This window comes from Botryllus schlosseri, chromosome 16 (assembly GCF_051294905.1).
Source record: "Botryllus schlosseri isolate E-star chromosome 16, Bs_hap1, whole genome shotgun sequence".
NCBI lineage: Eukaryota > Metazoa > Chordata > Ascidiacea > Stolidobranchia > Styelidae > Botryllus > Botryllus schlosseri.
The window spans coordinates 16,242,956-16,261,491 of NC_137251.1; the positions used below are offsets into that span (position 1 = coordinate 16,242,956).

The following is an 18,536-nucleotide window of genomic DNA, read 5'->3' on the forward strand; positions in this document are numbered from 1 at the left end:
ACCCTAAAACCTTTGAAACTCTCTTGGCACCAAAATGTGTGTTGACCTGTGTAATCGTCAGATTATATTTTCATCTGAACAAGACACACACAATGTACAATGCGATAAGACACAATGCGTACACTGTACGTGTCTTTTTTGAACTTTCACGGGAGGAGAAGCCCAATTAACCTTCGATGTCTAATCGATCCGGGTACCTCCGGCAACGGTGGCACTGGAAATAACCACTAACCCAACCCCAGTGGCGCAAACCGATCGGCGGATAACCTGAGAGCTCTGTGATTGTTTGCGACACATTTGTTTTGATACACATCAGCGGTCCCGTTGCCTGTGACGGAGATAATCGTTGAGTCATTGGCAGACTGCTCTGCAACTTGTGTCAAAATCACAATGGCATAATGTATTCAGTATCTGAAAAGCGTGAACAGTTCCTACCACAATGAAGGCATTCAGCTTCTTCTTGATATTTGTGCCGATCGCTGTCGTGATCGCCAAGCCCATAGAATCAGAGCTGGAAGGTCTTTATGGTAACAACGACAATGTCACTGTATTGACTGGAGAGACATTCCGACAAACAATTTTTAAGAGGTAAAGGAATCTTATTTTTCGATCATGTTCAAATTGATGCGCACAGTGTATTGTGTGTATTGAAAAAAGAATAAAGCAATAACCACATATTCACGGTTGGCATGGTAGTGTGTTGATCAGATTTGATAATGATAACGCTGTCAAGTCACATAATTCAATTCGTGAATAATAGCCTACATTCATTAAAACTTGACGTTGACTCGAAATATTAATGTGTATTGGGTTAAAGTGTGATGAATAGTTCGCTATGCGTGATATATCAACTATGTGCCAATTGCAATTTACAGTTATTTGAAATGCTAGGTATATCGGTGGTGTGGTGGATAGGGGATTGAGGAACCGTCCTTAGTCATGTCAACATCTTCCTATCTATTCATTACATCACATTCTGTTTTGTATATTGTAATGTATATTGCTTGTCTTGAGTAAATGAAAACAACGCCTACAACTACAAGTACGACTATTACGATATAGCCAGTACAGGCGGCAGTGCTTCTTCAATGCAATCACTACGGTATATTGGGTACGGTCGCCTATTGCTCGCCGTGGCTTTCAATCGATGCTGTATTTAGTGAATCTGATAGGGATTAGGTTTCTGGGGTAACACATATGCCGTTCTCCAATTAGTAGAGAGATAGAGGGTGTGATGTCCGTGGTAAGAGGTAAATGAGGTGTGTCCAAGGTCAAGGTGTAGCTAAACATCTAGACTCCAATACACCACCATTTTCCCCCTCAGAATGCAGTCGACCCCTGCAGTAAATTGTAATTGTCCCCAATAATATTTTTCCTAGGCTACTGACTATTTCAGTCAGATATAGTATTAGCTAGGATGGAACTTTCATTTCACAATTTGCTAGATTTAATAGATTTGTAATTACTGCATAATTTTGAAATGTGTCAATTCTTCCTTTCTAGTCCACATATATGGATGGTGGAGTTTTATGCATCATGGTGTGGACACTGCCAAGAATATGCTCCTATTTTCAAAGCATTTGCCAAAGATATTGCAGGTAACATAACAAGTTGAAAGTTAATGGTATGCATAGAGAACCCGTATTGACATTGCAGTACTTTCTCCATCTCATTGTGTCTCAAAGTCTTACTGCTATATGGATCACTTCTCTTCTAGATTGGCACTCCGTCTATCAGTTGGCTGTTATAAATTGCCCTGATAAACCAAATGTTGATCTATGTTCAACCATGAACGTGAATGGGTACCCAGAACTAAGAGTAAGTAACCGCATGGCGTGTTGAATTATGCATGCGTTGTTTCACGAATGTTCACAATGCCGCGTTACAATTTTTGATGCGTTTACTGTCTCTGATTTGGGGTTCTGATCCGATTCTGGAATGACAATTTTCAGTCGTGTCGTTGTGACTCTCTCCTCTGCATTTCAATAACTTCATTTGTGCGCCAAAAATATTCAAGTTTATTTCAGTATGAATATATTATTCATAGCAACGTGTTTCAATCAATTTCGCTAATTGCCAACTAACCAAAATGAAATGTTCGATTGCTATTCATAAATAAAATATTCAGAATTGTATTTCAAGGCATGGTGTAATTGTCCAACTGTGATGAGCGGTGTGCAGTGTGGCACTTGGCAATCAATTAATTAATCAATTAAATCAATATTGTCTTACTCGATTCAAGTCGTATTTAGAATACTTGCGACGAGACGCTATTCTCAATGAAAAATAACATTGAAGAACATGCATTTCCCATTGTATCAAACTGGTACAAGCCATAAATAAAGTATTTGACTGTGAATTCGCTTTGTATGCCTTCTGTTGAATCTTTGGTATCTATAGCGTGGAATGCCATCTTTAAAACTGCTGCATGGGAATGCGATCAAGACACAACCGATATCTATCGAGGAGACGAAACAATGCAGTGCAAGGGGCCCCCACTTTGGGCTGACGATTACCCTCAAACTTTGGTATTGTAGTAGTGTGCAAAAATCTCTACTGCCAGTGCAATAGGGATGTGCTCAATAGCTCAAGATTTGAGTACGCAAATTTGTAGACAAAAATTTCGATGGTAGTTAATTTTGACAAGTGCATGACATTGTCAAATTTTCTTTCATTAGTTGTATCTCTGCGGTTTACTACTATCAGAATTAAATCACAAAACTTATTACTACATTTTGATTGCTTCGACTATTCATAATTGTACTCTGACTGATGCATGGGTGTTTAATATCCTGTGTACTTTTTGGCATGGCTCAAAGATCACATGTTCTGTTTGAGTAAGGAAATCCTGTTGAAATGAACTGATCCATTTCCGCAGTGCCTCAACTAATGTTTGTAATTATAATGCTTTTTACAGCGCTCAAATGAATGGTTGACAAGCAAATTGAATTGAGTTGGAGTCATATTGAAAAGAATCCTAAAATTTTCGGCTGTCGCATTTGGGTATCTTTCAATATGAATATACTATTCAATTGTATATTGTAGTTCTGTACCTCCAAAAAGCTCTTCAAACTGAATCCCTTTCTATGTGTCGTGTCATTATGACCAGCAGAGCAGCTGCAACCTAATTTTGTTTTGTGTCACGGTGTCTGACATTGTAGAACTGCCATTATGTTGTTGTTATAATTACAATGTTATTGACCAAACCATTTTTATACTTATTCCTAGATCTTTCTACCTTATTCCACATCGGAATCAGAATACAAATCTATTAAAGGTAAGGTCGTAATAAAAACATGCTTAATGCAATCCATGTAGTAATGGAATATGCTAGATATATCATAGGGTAGTGTCTCTATGCTGACAAATGAGGCAACTTCATTGCAACATTGACTTGATATTTAGAGATACACTATACACATATCAGAGTTTGTCAAATGCAAGTCTCATATTGATAATATTGTTGATATTTCTACCACATCAGTTGTGAAATCAAAGGATTTCATTAATCTCTCATTATCTCTGTATCCTGTTATTGATCTATTTGAGGTGTATTTGGTGTGAAAGTAATCGCATTTTTTCAGCTCACACTGTGGTGGAACTGCGTAATGCTTCCCGCGTGCTAATCGCCGAGCATATTGACAAGATTGGATGGTCTTTGCCTGGAATCTCAAAACCTACTTTTCTTCCTATGTCGTAAGTTTGAGGGATTTGTTGTGCATTTGGACATTTTCACGCTGTTTGTATTACCTTGATGTGTGGTATATTTCGGTGGTGATAACTCCTACTGAATGAAGCTGGTCACTATTGTGGCGCTTTATCTTGATTCCTCATGTCTGTCCGATCTGTTCAAGCCAGCCGTGTTCTTAAACTGGTGTTAGCTTTAATATATCTGTGATACGGCAATGTTGAAACTACAACTCTAGTGCTACTTCTACATTCCCTTTATTTATATGATCTGTGTAATGTGTAATGTTGTATTTTTGAGCTTTTAACCCTTACGAGGTGGGGCCATATTTTGCAGAATTGACCTTCACTTTTCAAATTCACACCGTGACCCCAACAAGACTTGATTCTTGGCCGTTCCAGTTTAAAAGTGGGCGGAGTATAGCCCTCTACCGATTCCACCCTTCATCGACACCCCATGACATGTCTAGGGTTTTTTAATGTGTTTAAATGAACAAAATTTTTCTCCAAAAAAATCTCTCTCAATTATCAAGGCTGACCCTCGGGATGGCGTCAGAGAGAGATGTATGATGCTTCAGTGCGTAGCCACGGTTGCTTGGTTTCAAACAAGCCGCCAACCATGGTTGTAAACCGCGCAGTTCGTCAGATATCGAAAATGGAAAATACATATAAAATTTAGATAATGGGCGTGGTCAGTGAGTGTTCGTCAAGGTCAAGTTCATGATCAAGACTCAAACGGACCCCACCGTCTGGTTTATGGGATAAAACAATGCAGTATGCTTTCTTTTGTCATATCCAACCATTTGCAGGCACAGTTAACCAGTTTATGACTCATATGCCATCTGAATTTGCACTTGAACTTGAACTTTATCTTGAAAATCACTGAAGCGTGACCAAATTAACAAATCCCCCTCAGAAAACTCTCCAGAACACGTTTTGATGTTTGAAACGGTGAACATTTACACAGAATACCGTACATGTCGACTTCTGATGTTCTGGCAGATTTTCCGACAATATTTTCCACTCGGAAAAGATCTGGAAATTTTAGGTCATTACGATTTTTTCATTTTATTTCAATTGTTTATTTATTTTTGCAAACCAAAGTTTTTGAGTAAGGTACCAAATGCATCGGAAAAGTCTCAGCTTTTCAAAAAACGTAGTACCCGATGTCTAGGTCGTGTGAACATGGAGAAATCGGTCTCGGAGACATGCCATATCATATATGATACGCCCACCTCGTAAGGTTTAAGGTATTAGCTTCATGATATATTATGCTGCAATTCTGTAATATATCGCTATCGCCTGAGGGCCCTGAGGCTGTTGTCCATGTTGCATTAGTATCTGATACCATTGAAGTCACCACCGAAACTGTGATGAAAATCATTTCCGATGTTCTTTACACTAATTTTTGAAGTTGCAATCTTTAAAACACAATTTCTTGATGTGCTCTGATTGTCGGCTGTCGTAATATTTCAGTTAAGGTGAACCCTATTAACACATATCGCATGGTAATTTGAGGTTGAATCAAGTGATTTATGTCCAATCAGTTGATTATAAGTCTTGTGACAATCCCTGGGATAAAGAGATTTTGAATTTATAAACATGCTTGGAGAAAGATAAATTCATGTCACATCAGTTAATACCACTTGACGCAACTGTAATTACGTCAATTAGTCTTATCTTGAAGGACACAAATGATATCTAAGTCAATATTGGTTAATGGACCTTTACTGCTATTTGGCTTGTCAGACAAGGATTCAAAATGATTGGTGTTAACGTAATATGTTGGACTTTATGGATACTTGTAGGCTATATTTTGAAGATATTTTCAATGATTATATGTAAATGCCTTGGATTAAAGTACCCTTTGTACCCTATTGTATTGTACACTATATGTGTCCATGATTTATATTTGTGGAATTCCTCATTTTCAGGTACGAAGAAGTCCGAACTTATCATAAAAACGCTGGAAATTCGTTTCATCTCGTGTTGGTTGTCGGCGACGATCCTTTCAACATTGGTCAAGAGGTGCGTCTCGTCATTTATTCTTGTATATCTACAACTGGATTGTTGGTGACGTAGTTCAAAGAATACTGATAAAGTTCTACACGCCGGTCTTGGACAACACGTTAATTCTAGCTTTCTAATTAGACAAATTATAGCAAAACGGATGTTATCTAATTCTAATCTAATTTGTGAAATGCTTCCCTGCTTCAATTTTAATTCTAATGCACAATAAAAGCACATCCTGTTATTGAAATTGAACGTTATGCTTCAGGTCATTCTCGACACTTCATCGTGCCGTAATATGACGGTGCGAATATTCGACTACGACCCGTCTGCTATTAAGAAACTGGAAATGCTCGTTGGCGTTACTTTTCGGGATTTTCCAACTGTCGTTGTTCTTTCTAAAGATGGGTCGTCCAAAGAGGTTGAAGTGTGAGTTTGATTTCTCGACTATAATGTGCTGCGTGGTGAGTTGTCAAATAACGATTACGTCATTTTGCGTATTCCGTGTGTCCCTGCTATCGAGCCCTGAGTCGGGATTGAGTCACAATTTTTCATGGACTCGACTTGACGCGACTCATTGTCTTGAAAACAGAAAATGACTCATCTTGGCCGGAATATATTTAACCTGATTCCTTGCACATGTTTCGACCAAGTCATATAACTCGAAACATTCTCTATGAGAGTAGGCCCAGAAACTGTCTTTTATCTGTTTGAATGAACATGTCAAGAGTGAGAAAATAGGGTTGTCCAAAATTTGGAAAATCTTAAAAAGTCTCCGTGATTGTGTCTCATTCTATAGATTACTGATAAAAACAATAATTAGCCTGAAAGAAGCTTACAGAAATGCCGTTAAGATTTCGGTCAAAGCGTTTGAAAGTAGCTGCTCAAGAATGGGCGTGCCACCGACCATAGAACGGCGAGAAGACTAGTAATCAAAATACAACGGGTCTTGATTGGCTAATCGGCTATGCTCCAATGATCACGGCAGCAGCAGCTTGGTGATTAGGTGTTCAAGAAATCTGCTACCGGCGGGGATTCTGAGTGCGCATTGTTAGTATTTTGGCAGGTGATGATTTAAGATTAATTCAGGACAAGCTGAGTTACGAAATACGTGATGAACAAACAACACCTGCTTCACAGAAGCTTTTACAGCATGACTGCTTTATTGTGCAGGAAACGGCTGAAACCTACATGCCGTGTTTTCATCGAGATAAAGCAAAGGTGCTTATGCAAGTATTGAGCGAATTCACCGTTTCAGTACGGATCCATCATCAGTGAATACAAATATATAAAGCTTAACAATGACACTATACTTTGTGTGATGTTATTGGGCTGAAGCTGTAGTATATATAGGTGACGTTTTGAATGCTCTAGGAATCGGCGGAATCAGCCGGTTATGCTTGACACTTATCAGATGCTTAAAGCAAATTGAATGCACTTGTAGGCGTTGTTAAAGTTACTAATGATAATGCAGAAAAGAGGTGGTAATGTACGTATACTCGCACTGGCTATGCTGGATATGGTATGCCAACGTCCTTATTGATCCCGCTGAGGTGTGAAGAAAAGCACAGACTATGCTGCATATAGTATCCAGCATAGTTTGGATATCATATCCAGCATAGCCCGTGCTTACCTTACACCTATTTTCTGCAGCATCATTAGGGACTTTGACAACTCTTATAAGTGAATTCAATTTGCTGTAAGTATAACTGCCAAGCATAACCGGTTGATTCAGTCGATCCCCCTAGAACCTTCAAAACTTCAGCTTTATTCTACAACTTGGGTCCAATAGGATCACACAAAGTATAGTGTCATAGTCAAGCTTTATATTTGTATTCACTGATGATGTATCCCTTCTTAAACCGGGAATTCGTTCACCACTTGCATAAGCGCCTTTGCTTTTCCTCGATGAAAGCACGGCATGTAGGCTACAGCCGCTTCGTTCACAATAAAGCAGTCATGCTGTAAAAGGTTTTGTGAAGCAGGTGTTGTTTGTTCATCATGTATTTCGTAACTCAACATGTCCTGAATTAATCTTAAATCATCACCTGCCAAAATACTAACAATGCGCACTCAGAATCCCCGCCGGTAGCAGACTTCTAGAACACCTAATCAGCAAGCTGCTGCTGCCGTGATCATTGGAGCATAGCCGATTAGTCAATCAAGACCCGTGGTTATTTGATTACTAGTCTTCTCGCCGTTCTATGGTTGGTGGCACGCCCATTCTTGAGCAGCTACTTTCAAACGCTTTGACCGAAATCTTAACGGCTTTCCTGTAAGCTTCTTTCAGGCTAATTGTTGTTTTTCATCAATAATCTATAGAATGAGACGCAATCACGGAGACTTCTTGAGATTTTCCAAATTTTGGACAACCCTAGTGAGAAAACTGAGTATTATTATGAATGCGAGGCCTTCGATATAACCCAAGGGTTCACAAAAATGAGTTGAACTGGACTTGTACTCGATAATGAGCAGTGAACACTATGACTTGGACTCAGACTCGAGCCTTAACACTATGATTCGATCTCAACTCGTTGGTTAATTGAAAATGACTCGGCTTGACTCGAGTCTAAACTATACAAGTAAAATTGACATGTGTCTTGGAACCTTGTGGCTTGGTTGCAACCGGGGTTATGGGTTGATTTGGAGCTCTCGGTAAGGAATAAGTTTCACTGAAACGGTAGGAGACAAGCATTTTTACTCTTTGCAGTGATTTCAAGAGAAGGCACTTCTACACGTACAAGCTGCAGAGACTGCCTGGCGTCGGAAATCCCATCTCTATCCCCAGCGTCAACCAGTCCGTGTCCCATAAACGCAAGAGCACTTACGTAGATTGGAGAAAAGTGGACAGGTATCTCTACCCCTTATTTATGATGCTCGAAATCAGTGCTACTCAACCTTTTTAGTTGGCGTAGAGGTGAACTTTAAAAAATCGAGATCAACCCAGAATGTAACTCCCAACAAAAGTACTTTAAACAAAGAATTGGAACTTGAATAATGTAATGAATAATCTGCTTCTGTCTTGTTGCCTGCTATGTGTGATTCTATTCGAGTTTCTGCAGGGCAAAGGCCTTTGCTATTTGCTACATCCTACTATGCTGGTGAATTGGCCCCGTGAATGCCTCGGCTTGTATTGAATATTGTAGCTGAAAATTTGCAGTGATTGAACATCCTCTCACGATTACGATTGAATTGTAACAGGAGCAAAGTCTACATGGCAGATCTGGAGTCGGGAATCCGGTACGCTCTGGCGATTGAAGTCACCCCGTCGGGATCACTGGAAGACGAAGCGTTGGATGCCTTAAATACATTTGTTGGCACTTTAGCTTTGGTAGGTGGTGTCATCAAAAAGTCTCATCGATAGATTGATAGATTCACGGAAAGACTATACTGCACGTTATATATGGAAAAAAATTGTTCACTTTGGCTACAACACACGATATACGCGACTAATACATGATAGCCTGCAACATTCGCAATATAATATAAAACGCATGTTGAAATGAGTTTGATATCATCATTACAGTGCTATAAGTATAGAGCGCAATACTTTGATATAGATCAGTGGTTCCCAACCTTTCTCGACTCACCAGCAAAAATTTTCGCACCCGATATCTTCGGGTCTGAAAAAGAGGACATTTCACCGGAAGATTGATTTGCCTAACTCTTAGCAATCTGCATTTTGTTTGTACCGTAGATGTTTGCACTGTCGGTGAACTTATCATTTGACATCTTGTAGCCTACCGTTGAAGACGACCCATTGCCTGCTTATTGTCAATCATAAACGGTGAAATGAAACAAATAACTAGATATGATGTTATGTGCAACGTACCGCAGTATCCTAACTGAAGCAAGACTGCGTGGGCATTGGTTCTCATGTCAAGAAGCGCACGATGAAAAATTGTGATGTAGACACCATTGTCAGAATGAAGCAACACGGTGGGTCACCAGCGGTGTACGCACAACTTCAGTGTTGCCAGCCAACAAATGCTTCATTCTTGGCAAGCTACTTATTAAAGACAGACACTTTCCACCCGAGAATGTAGGAAAGTATCTTTCGTTGTAATACAACAAATTTTAATTATTTCTACCATAATGCGTGATGTAACTACTGGAATTCTTCATAGCTCCAGATTTCGTTAAAATAAGAGTTTTTTCACGTAAAAATTTGTCAGTTTTCAAGTCGAAAAGTTTTTTCACGCCACACACAGACAGTTCCAACGAGAAATGAAGTCAAGTAGTACAATTTTAACAGTATGTGCGAAAACATCTAATTTACATATATGAGGGTAAATATTGTCAAAATTAAGTTCTTTAACGTCAAAAATGTCAAAATTTTTATTTTTTAGGTAAAAATCTTACTTTTTTGTGGGTAAAAAAAAATCGTCCTAGTTAAATATAGTCTAATACTCAGTTCAGAATCGAGTCACTCAGGTACTCAGTTTTGCACAGCCCTAAATATTTGCCTTTGTCCAGGTGTCTGAGCAACTGCCGGTGAGTGAGACGACCAAGAATTTTCTCGTCGCGCTGACTGGGTGGCTGGCCGGTCAGTCGGAAATAAACCGCAGCGAGTGGTTGAAGCGAATCCAATCTAAAGAGGTCTGTAACCTTTGTGTTGTTTTGTTTACATCACAGCCGTATCCCCGTTGTCAGGCCATCGGTCATTCCGCGGGTGATCGGCTTCGCGTATCTGTCAACAGTTGGTGTCATTTGACTATAGTGGCTTGACAGATTGTTGGTAAACATGGGAGGCGTTGTAAGATTGTGTTACTCCTTGCTGCTTCTGATAGTTTTACTTTTCCTGATACTTTCTACATAGGAGAGATATACATATTGGTACAGGAAAAAAAGAAGAGAGAAAAAGAAAGGTTTGAGGCTAGATACAATCCCTACTGATTGCTACCAGACTAACAAAGTAATCCAATCGGAAAGAGCAGATAACAACATTTCGTCACACAGTTAATCCCCGTATCAGGTCATTTCCGAGATGTATACACCTTACACAAACAGAGGCCATTTTGATGCAAAACACAAATATATACACGCCGATGAAACAGTCTGACATTTCAATTTACAGACACAAGGCTAATCCAGACTGGTAACGGGACGATAACATTGTAATGTTAAGACCAAAAACATGCGTACTGTTGAAATACCGGATTAGGACACCATTACCGCTCTGTGGTAGGCCATTTTGGGACAATCAGAGCTGCCCGGTGTCAAATTTCATTTATTACAAGCGTAAACACAGATAATGTGAGTCACCCATTATGTCCTGCATACTCCGATAGCATTATCCCAAAATTTAACAAGATAAATTACGTGAAAACATGCGACAGGTGCACATGGTATCATTAGGAATCATAGAGTAAGCAATCCATGAGTTATTTGGTTAGGAATCGTCTTTTCTTGTTGATTGGATGGTTATAGCGAAATTATAATGTACATTAACTTATTTTTTTCAAATTTTACTAGCTACTTGATGAAATTGTAAGGCTGCCTAAAAACGATATACATAAGATTTGGGTCAATTTCAACCAGTGGAAATGAGTTGTTGGAGTAGAAAATTTTGGATCTAAAATATAGTGTTTTCGGTGGGTAATTCTGTATTAATAATGAAAGAATTTCCCGCCTTAAACGCTGTAGACACAGTATGTCTGTATATTGGGGTAGTTAATGCCAAACTGACAGTGTCAGTCGCTCTCAAAGATATTCCAATTTTATTCTCCATTGCAAAATGTAAGAGCTTGAACACCTGTCTATTAACTGAAGATACGAAACACTGATTCAGAAATTCAGAACTTAATTCTAAGAAGGTCAAGGCGATTTTTAGACTAAACTTGGCAAAGTTTGTTAGTACAATTTGACAGTGTAATGAAATCTAGCACACATCAAAACTGTATTCCTTATTACGTAATTTTTATTTGTGACCAATGGAATTTCATTCTTCTCTATCCAGTGTTGAATATAATATATTCATTTTTTGCAGGATGCAAGCTTTCTTCCAGAATTGGACCAAAAATGGGTTGGGTGTGCTCCCAGTAAAGCGAATCTACGCGGATACCCTTGTTCATTGTGGACCCTTTTCCATGCCATGACTGTAGCTGCGCATAACAGCGATACAGAAGGTTACAATTATTTTATTGTTATTTCAGGAATGTGATAGCTTTTTTGAACTTGGTACTTTTCTGTTCTGCAAATGGCTGGTTTACAACTATATCAGCTTGACTTACATGATGTAACACCATTCTCTAATCATGACCGCTCTACCAACAAAATTTGATTCGATTTTATCTTAATCTGGGGACAGATTTCACTGCCCAGTCGTGAATATCTAACTGTCAAATATCTTTCACAAGCTCAATACCGGTAGCTAATTGCATGCCCACTGCCCAGTTACCAGTGAATTTGGCACTAGGCGGTCGCTAATCCGTAACCCAGCAATACCCAAACTTTAACCCCAAGCTAAACCCTAACCCAAATACATTAATACATACATACCAAGTGCCGAATTCACCAAGTAACTTATATCATGCTGCAAGCACATGTTCGGTGAAATATTCATTTTCCAATTTATTTACACAATCTTGATGTATCAATTTCATAATAAAAATATTTCTTACATTTTCAAGGTTGCTTACGCAAAGTGCCGAATTCACCTGTAACCACAAGCTCAATCAAATAGCATTTGCATTGCATTATTGGAACCCCTAGCTTCCCCTGTGAATACTTACCTAGCCCGCCTAGGGTTAGCTAGGGGGGAATAGTGGCCTTTCCATCCCATCTTGACATTGTGGCGCCGTTGGTGTTAACTGCCCGATTTTCAGCCCCCAAAACAAGGACATTTTTTCTGGCAAATAAAATGAAAATAGAATTGTTATGTTAGAGTTTAAGGATGGTTTACATTTTCCTGGTAGCAGCAGGCAAAAGTTACAAGAGCACAGCGAAGCAAATTACAAAAGTTTTAACTAGTTCGTGAAATTGTTTACACAAGATATCATTGAAATAATATCCAATCATCAACACGCTCGAAACTGATCCTACTAATTGGTTTGTTAAGTTGCGTTAAGTTGCGCCTGATCGTGGTATATAAAAAGGTCCAGATGTCAGAGAGAACCTCAAACAATCTTTGCAATAACGATCAAGACGGTAGAGCTGGTGGGGTAGTTTGATTAAAAACCTTCTTAAACCAGCAATTCAGCATGTTTCAGGACTACAGTATTTTGTTGAAAATAAATCGCCTGAAAATGCTGCTGAAAGTGTAAGCAACCATCTCGGAATGCTAAAAAAGTGGGCATTTTGGCATTATTGAGCGTCCACGGAGGACCATTCACTTTTCTGGAGTAAAGAAGATGTGTGGTAGGCCTAACAGTTCATCCGTCAACAATTACTGTCAAATTCCCATCGCGGCTAAGCGCAAGTAGGCCTCTCTAATGCATAACTCGTGATATATTTCAGATGTGATGGCCGTGCCTCGCGCCATGGAGGCGTACATCACAAGCTTTTTCTCTTGTCTCGAGTGCCGCACGAATTTCGACAATGAATTGATGCAAAATCCGTACGAAGACCGGATTGCTACGAACCAGGACGCGATCTTATGGCTGTGGATGCTTCATAACAAAGTCAATAAAAGGTGAATTTTTTTGAAGCTCCTGCCTTGAGGCTGTGGGCTAAAACTATTTGTGTACTCTGAAAGAGCAGAAGTACTGCGTTACAGACCAGCTCTGGATTTTATTTGCCAGTACTCCACTTGCCTATTTGCGAGATGTGTTTTGTTTGGCGAAGCTTCTAATTGCAATGTAGACTTTAGTTTGTTATGGCTGTATCTGGTGCTTACAACCCTGTCATTTTAACTTGCGGCTGTGTGGATAGGTGAGGGGCTGCGGTGTTGCTTGGTGTTTGGACTTGGCAGGTATGTTAAGTGGAAGGGAATGTAATAAATTTAAACAGGATTCGGACTACCGTGGACAATACGGTTGGATAGTATTTTAATATTGAAATACACTAGAATATTTTCGGCTAACACTCGTCAGGGTAATTGTCGGTAACTAGCAGTAAATTGGAAAGAACGTTTTATCAACAATCGCATTACCAAACGAAATTTCGTGCTGGTGATGTCATATTTGGTGATGCGTTTGTTGATACACAACAATGCTGGCGATTGTCGACAATCGTATCACCAAATATGACGCCACCGATACAAAAATTCCAGTAATAAAGGAGTCAAGTTTTATCAAAGTCTGCCAACCTCTTTTGTGTCAACAAAAGGACTTCATGTTTAATCTAATGTAATACATTGAGATTAAGCCATCTGTTCACCTCAATCACTTGAATTTTCATCCCATAGGACTGTTGACATGCATTTTTCTTTTAAATTCTCCACTAGTTGCTGACGATTACCCTGACGGGTGTGAGCCGAGTATATTCGGGTTCATTTCAATATGAATATATTATTCAATTGTATACTGCAGTTCAGTAACTCCAAAAGTCTCTTCAACCGTGAACAATATGAATGAGCTTCAGGCACGAGAGAATGTGGCGGGCCGTGCGTACCGCATTGAAAATCAATGATGTAACCGTGTGATTGTGTTAAAGGCTTCACGGCGCTGAATCCGAGGACCCCAACATCCCCAAAGTGCAATATCCTCCTGTGGAATTGTGTCGGACGTGCAGGCACAAGGACGGGGAATGGGATAAGGAAGAAGTGACGCGTTATCTTGTTCAAGTATACAGCGCAGACGCCGTGTCGGAAGACTTTACAGCTATTGAAAGTTACAAGAAAATCATTCAAAGACAGGTAGCTTGTGAAATCTTATTGATTGAATAATACGTAGCGTCATGTGGTGCATCTGTCCTGTTGATAAATGGTTCACACCGACTTTGCCTGCAACCATAAGTACCCTGTGCTGTATCACGCCTCTTCATCACTTGCCCATTTGTTTTATTATTTTGTAGGGCAAGGTCTCAAACTCGAATTTGCTCACGGGTCAATTTCTTAGTTTTTGGTGACAGCCCGGCCCGTAGCATCAATAATAGGGTTATTCAATATCTTTCCAAGTAGGCAAGTAGGCCCTTATTTGACGGGACAATTTTTAGGAGCGCAGCTTACTGTATGCGTTTCAAATGTAAACTAGATCCTAGTGCCTATGACGTCATAAAGTACACGATTCTGTAAACTGGAAAGTTCTCACCCGCTATGATATCATAACATGTATATTTTCCAATTCAAAATCTTTTTGCGTCACTTCCGCTTAAACACCTGATGGAGGAGCAGAGCTCTGAAAGGTCGTGTAACTAACAAAGTTATATTCATGCAAGTGGACTTTAAATTATAGATTACTAACGTACGGATACGGTTGAATGCGCAGAGAGGCGTACTGCTGAGCAGGCTAAAAGCAGCGTAAATAGGTAGTTCTATTGCTGGCAATCGGAACGTTCAAATTTGATATGTCTGGTCTTAATCGAAAGCTCGTGTCTCACTGATTCCGAAAATAAAATATTGCTAGGGCAATGAAACATCGAAACTAGTCGTCAAAGTCTAAAAATTGGCATTGTTCTGAACAATCGCTCGACGCAATCGGCCATTGCTATGGTCATTTTGATGCGGTGCTCTCATTGTCCAGAACGATCGGCCTTTGACGGCAATTTAGAAGTGGTTACATTGCCCTGACGAGATTTTAATTTGTATTTTCGGAATCTGTGCGACACTAGCTTTCGATTAAGACCAGACATATCAAATTTGGACGCTTGGATCGCCAGCTATAGGACTACCAAATATGCTTCTTTTTGCCGGCTCTGCAGTGCGCATCTATCCGTAGGTTAGTAATCTACAGTTAAATAGGGTGGGGAGTGGATGCTAGTCATGCTACCAACTTTTATTATTTTGTGATGTGACGATAAGATGACGCGAAAGTTTTCACTATCATGTCTGAAAAAGTTTGGGAACCACTGATGTAGCAATTCACGCCTGGCACAAAAAAATCACATTTTTGAATATTGGAATAAAACTGTTTGTGCACTTGCTTGCGGGCCGCACAAAATGTTTGACACCCCTGGTGTAGGGCGTGCAAGCTTTTTCTCATTGTCATTTGCTCCGTTAATTGTCAACCAGGGTTGGCATTGCGTCGATTAATTTCATCAAGTCGTTTTGTGTCGAATTTGGTTTCATTCAGGGCGACTCCGACGTGGATTTGGATCGCATGAGAGATTTACTGGGAAATCCTGTCAGAATAGAAGACAGGTTGATTGTCGCCTTTGACGAAGACCAAGGCGGCGCGAACGAGGTAAGTTAGCTTGGGCCACAAGATTTTGCTCAAAAATTTTAGAATCAGTTGTTTTCTGGTCTGATAATCTAAATTTCGGTATTTTTAGAAAGTGTCCCCCTTTCCAGATCCCAAAATATGGTAACCCTACGTTTCTGTAAAGCCGTGATCAACCGACAGCAGTGTCTCAAAGTGTAATGAAATATGTCGGGTTGAAAAGTGGCATTATCATCTTTAGTACATATGTAGGAGTTATGGCAAGATGCATCTTTGCAGATGACAAAAAAGACTTATGACACTTAGAGTAGGTCTACAGGCAACTTACGAAAATATATTCAGTCACCATAATGCATGGGCTATTCGTTGCTGTTCTTATGACAATTTCACCCCTGAAAAGTGATGTAAATACATTCCAAAACTGCTTTCTATTTTCTGCATATCTCAAAGTACATTTTCAACACTATTACAGGTCGACGACTCGGACGTTCAGGGCAACCCCAAAATAAAGTTGGAAGCTTTTCGAAATCGCAAGAAGCAACACTCGTTACACGTCATAAAGCAAATGGCCGACAGAAGACTGTCAAAGCTAGTCGAAAATCGACTTGAACAGCGACAGCGTGTGGAAGGATTGTCGAGTTTCGAAACAAATTTATGCTACGTGTTGTGGGTTTCTTCATTAGCATTGGTCATTATGATGTACCTCTATCTTAAAAGATGCAAAATTTATAAGAAGTGTTGACCTTCGCACATACGGAAATCATAAGCCTGTAACGAAAAGCGCACATGAAACACACAATCTATATCAGTTACTTCTGTTGAACTGAAGAAGCTCTTGCAGGTACAGAACTTCAGTACACAATTGAATAATATAGTGATATTGAAATAAACCCGAATATTTTCAACTGAATCTAAAGATGTTACATTGAGCCTAAGCCATCTGTTTGCCTGATTACTCGGATTTTTTTATGCCAGTGACGTCGTATATGGTGATACGACTGTTGATATACAAAGTTTTACTCTGTACTATTTGCTGACGATCACCCCTGACGAGTGTTAGCCAGCGGTAGTCAGGTTTATTTCAATAGGAATATATTATTTAATTGATATCATTTTACCAAAATCTGACGCTCTATATACAATTGTATAATATAATATTTTCATATTGAAATGAAGGTCGGCCGAAAATATTCAGGTTATTTCAATATGAATATATTATCCAATTATATTGATCTATCCTTCGCCTATCTTTATTTTCAAGGGTAGGTTTCCGACCGTATTTCCCACAGATTTTATGGGATATTATTTGAACTCTACAGCAATCGAGGATACCTGAATTACGTATTTATGTGCAATCGGAATTATTAATATTTTGAATGGTTGGGCTTGCCGCTTTTTGTTCAACTGCGAGCCCGTGTAATATATTGCAGCGGTGAGCGATGTCCGGTATACTTTCAGAAATACATGCTGCTGTGATAAAGATAGTAAAATTGGTATGCTTAGATTTTCTTGCCCCGTATTTGTGAAATTTTGTAGGCAGTGTGCGAAGCGCTTTGAAATGTCTCTTTCTGGTTGGGTCATGCCGGATAAGTTGATGTATATTTATTTTGACCGTTGTTCGTTTGCACGCCTCTATGGCATTCGTGAGTGTAATACTTGGCCGGCAGATGAGAACTCGAATCTTATAAATTTGAATTACTGGAGATAGTATAATAAGGCATAGTTGGTTCGAAACACTTTTTTTCATGATGTAATCATGGAGATTATTTGCCGACAACAATCTCAAATCTTTGCTTCACCTGTGTTTTGAACAGAAAATTTTCAAGGCATATAACCATCAGAGATGAGCGGATTTGAAATTTCTATGTCCTAATCCAATCCAAATCCGAACCTTCAAATCCAAATCCTAATCCATAACTTTCACATATTCATTTTGTCCAATCCTAATCCGATTCCAACTGGAAATTCAGAAAAAATACTAATTTATGCAATGGAGGGATTCGAAAATTTTCTTTCACAAACAACGATTCACTTGATTCAAGATAACTTATTAACCATAAGTACATTAATAAATGATCTGAATAAAATTTGTCGCCATTCGCCACACGACATTTCAATCTCCCAGAAAATAGGTCAATCCAATCCAAATCCTAATCCGTTCTGAAAAAAATGTCTAGTCCAAATCCAATCCAAATCCGACAAAATTTCACAAATCCTGTTTTTTCAAAACCTAATCCTAATCCATGCTCATCTCTGATAACCATATGCTGCAGTTTCATTCATGTAAATGTCTTTCCCTTTTGGGTATAGCTTGAAGCAATTTTAACAAATGAAACGGATTTGTATTGAAGTGATGTTGAACTGAAGTTTATGAATCTAAACATTTTTATGCATTGAGATTTTGTGTCTTTGTAGCATTTTCTTAACATCTCTTCTTTGAGTGCCTCCCTCGAAGGCAAGTATACTAAGCGCGTGTCATTGTCGCTTTGTACACAATGTTGGTGCTGAATAAACTTGCTGGTTCAGTTACAGTTTACTATCAACAGGGCAGGGCAACATGCGAGTTGTACTGGACCAGAG

At 39.2% G+C, this 18,536-nt stretch overlaps 1 protein-coding gene across 1 annotated transcript; it reads left to right on the forward strand.

Annotated features, from left to right (window-relative positions):
• The first annotated feature begins 290 nt into the window (after positions 1-290).
• Positions 291-18,482, forward strand: LOC145458751 (sulfhydryl oxidase 1-like). Its single transcript, XM_080337219.1, has 15 exons — positions 291-588; positions 1,504-1,598; positions 1,718-1,818; positions 3,229-3,277; positions 3,585-3,696; positions 5,622-5,715; positions 5,966-6,126; positions 8,408-8,548; positions 8,899-9,028; positions 10,174-10,296; positions 11,687-11,825; positions 13,156-13,330; positions 14,293-14,494; positions 15,870-15,980; positions 16,429-18,482. Exons 1-15 carry the CDS (start codon positions 440-442, stop codon positions 16,696-16,698), a joined length of 2,052 nt encoding a protein of 683 aa, XP_080193345.1. The 5' UTR covers positions 291-439; the 3' UTR covers positions 16,699-18,482.
• Positions 18,483-18,536: the final 54 nt, after the last annotated feature.

What these genes read in the sequence shown, in the direction of transcription:
- LOC145458751 (XM_080337219.1), top strand. Translation starts at nt 440, where the DNA reads ATGAAGGCATTCAGCTTCTTCTTGATATTTGTGCCGATCGCTGTCGTG. An exon ending in CGACAAACAATTTTTAAGAG is followed by an intron (nt 589 to 1,503) that starts GTAAAGGAATCT and finishes CTTCCTTTCTAG; the next exon opens with TCCACATATATGGATGGTGG. An exon ending in CATAACAAAGTCAATAAAAG is followed by an intron (nt 13,331 to 14,292) that starts GTGAATTTTTTT and finishes ATTGTGTTAAAG; the next exon opens with GCTTCACGGCGCTGAATCCG.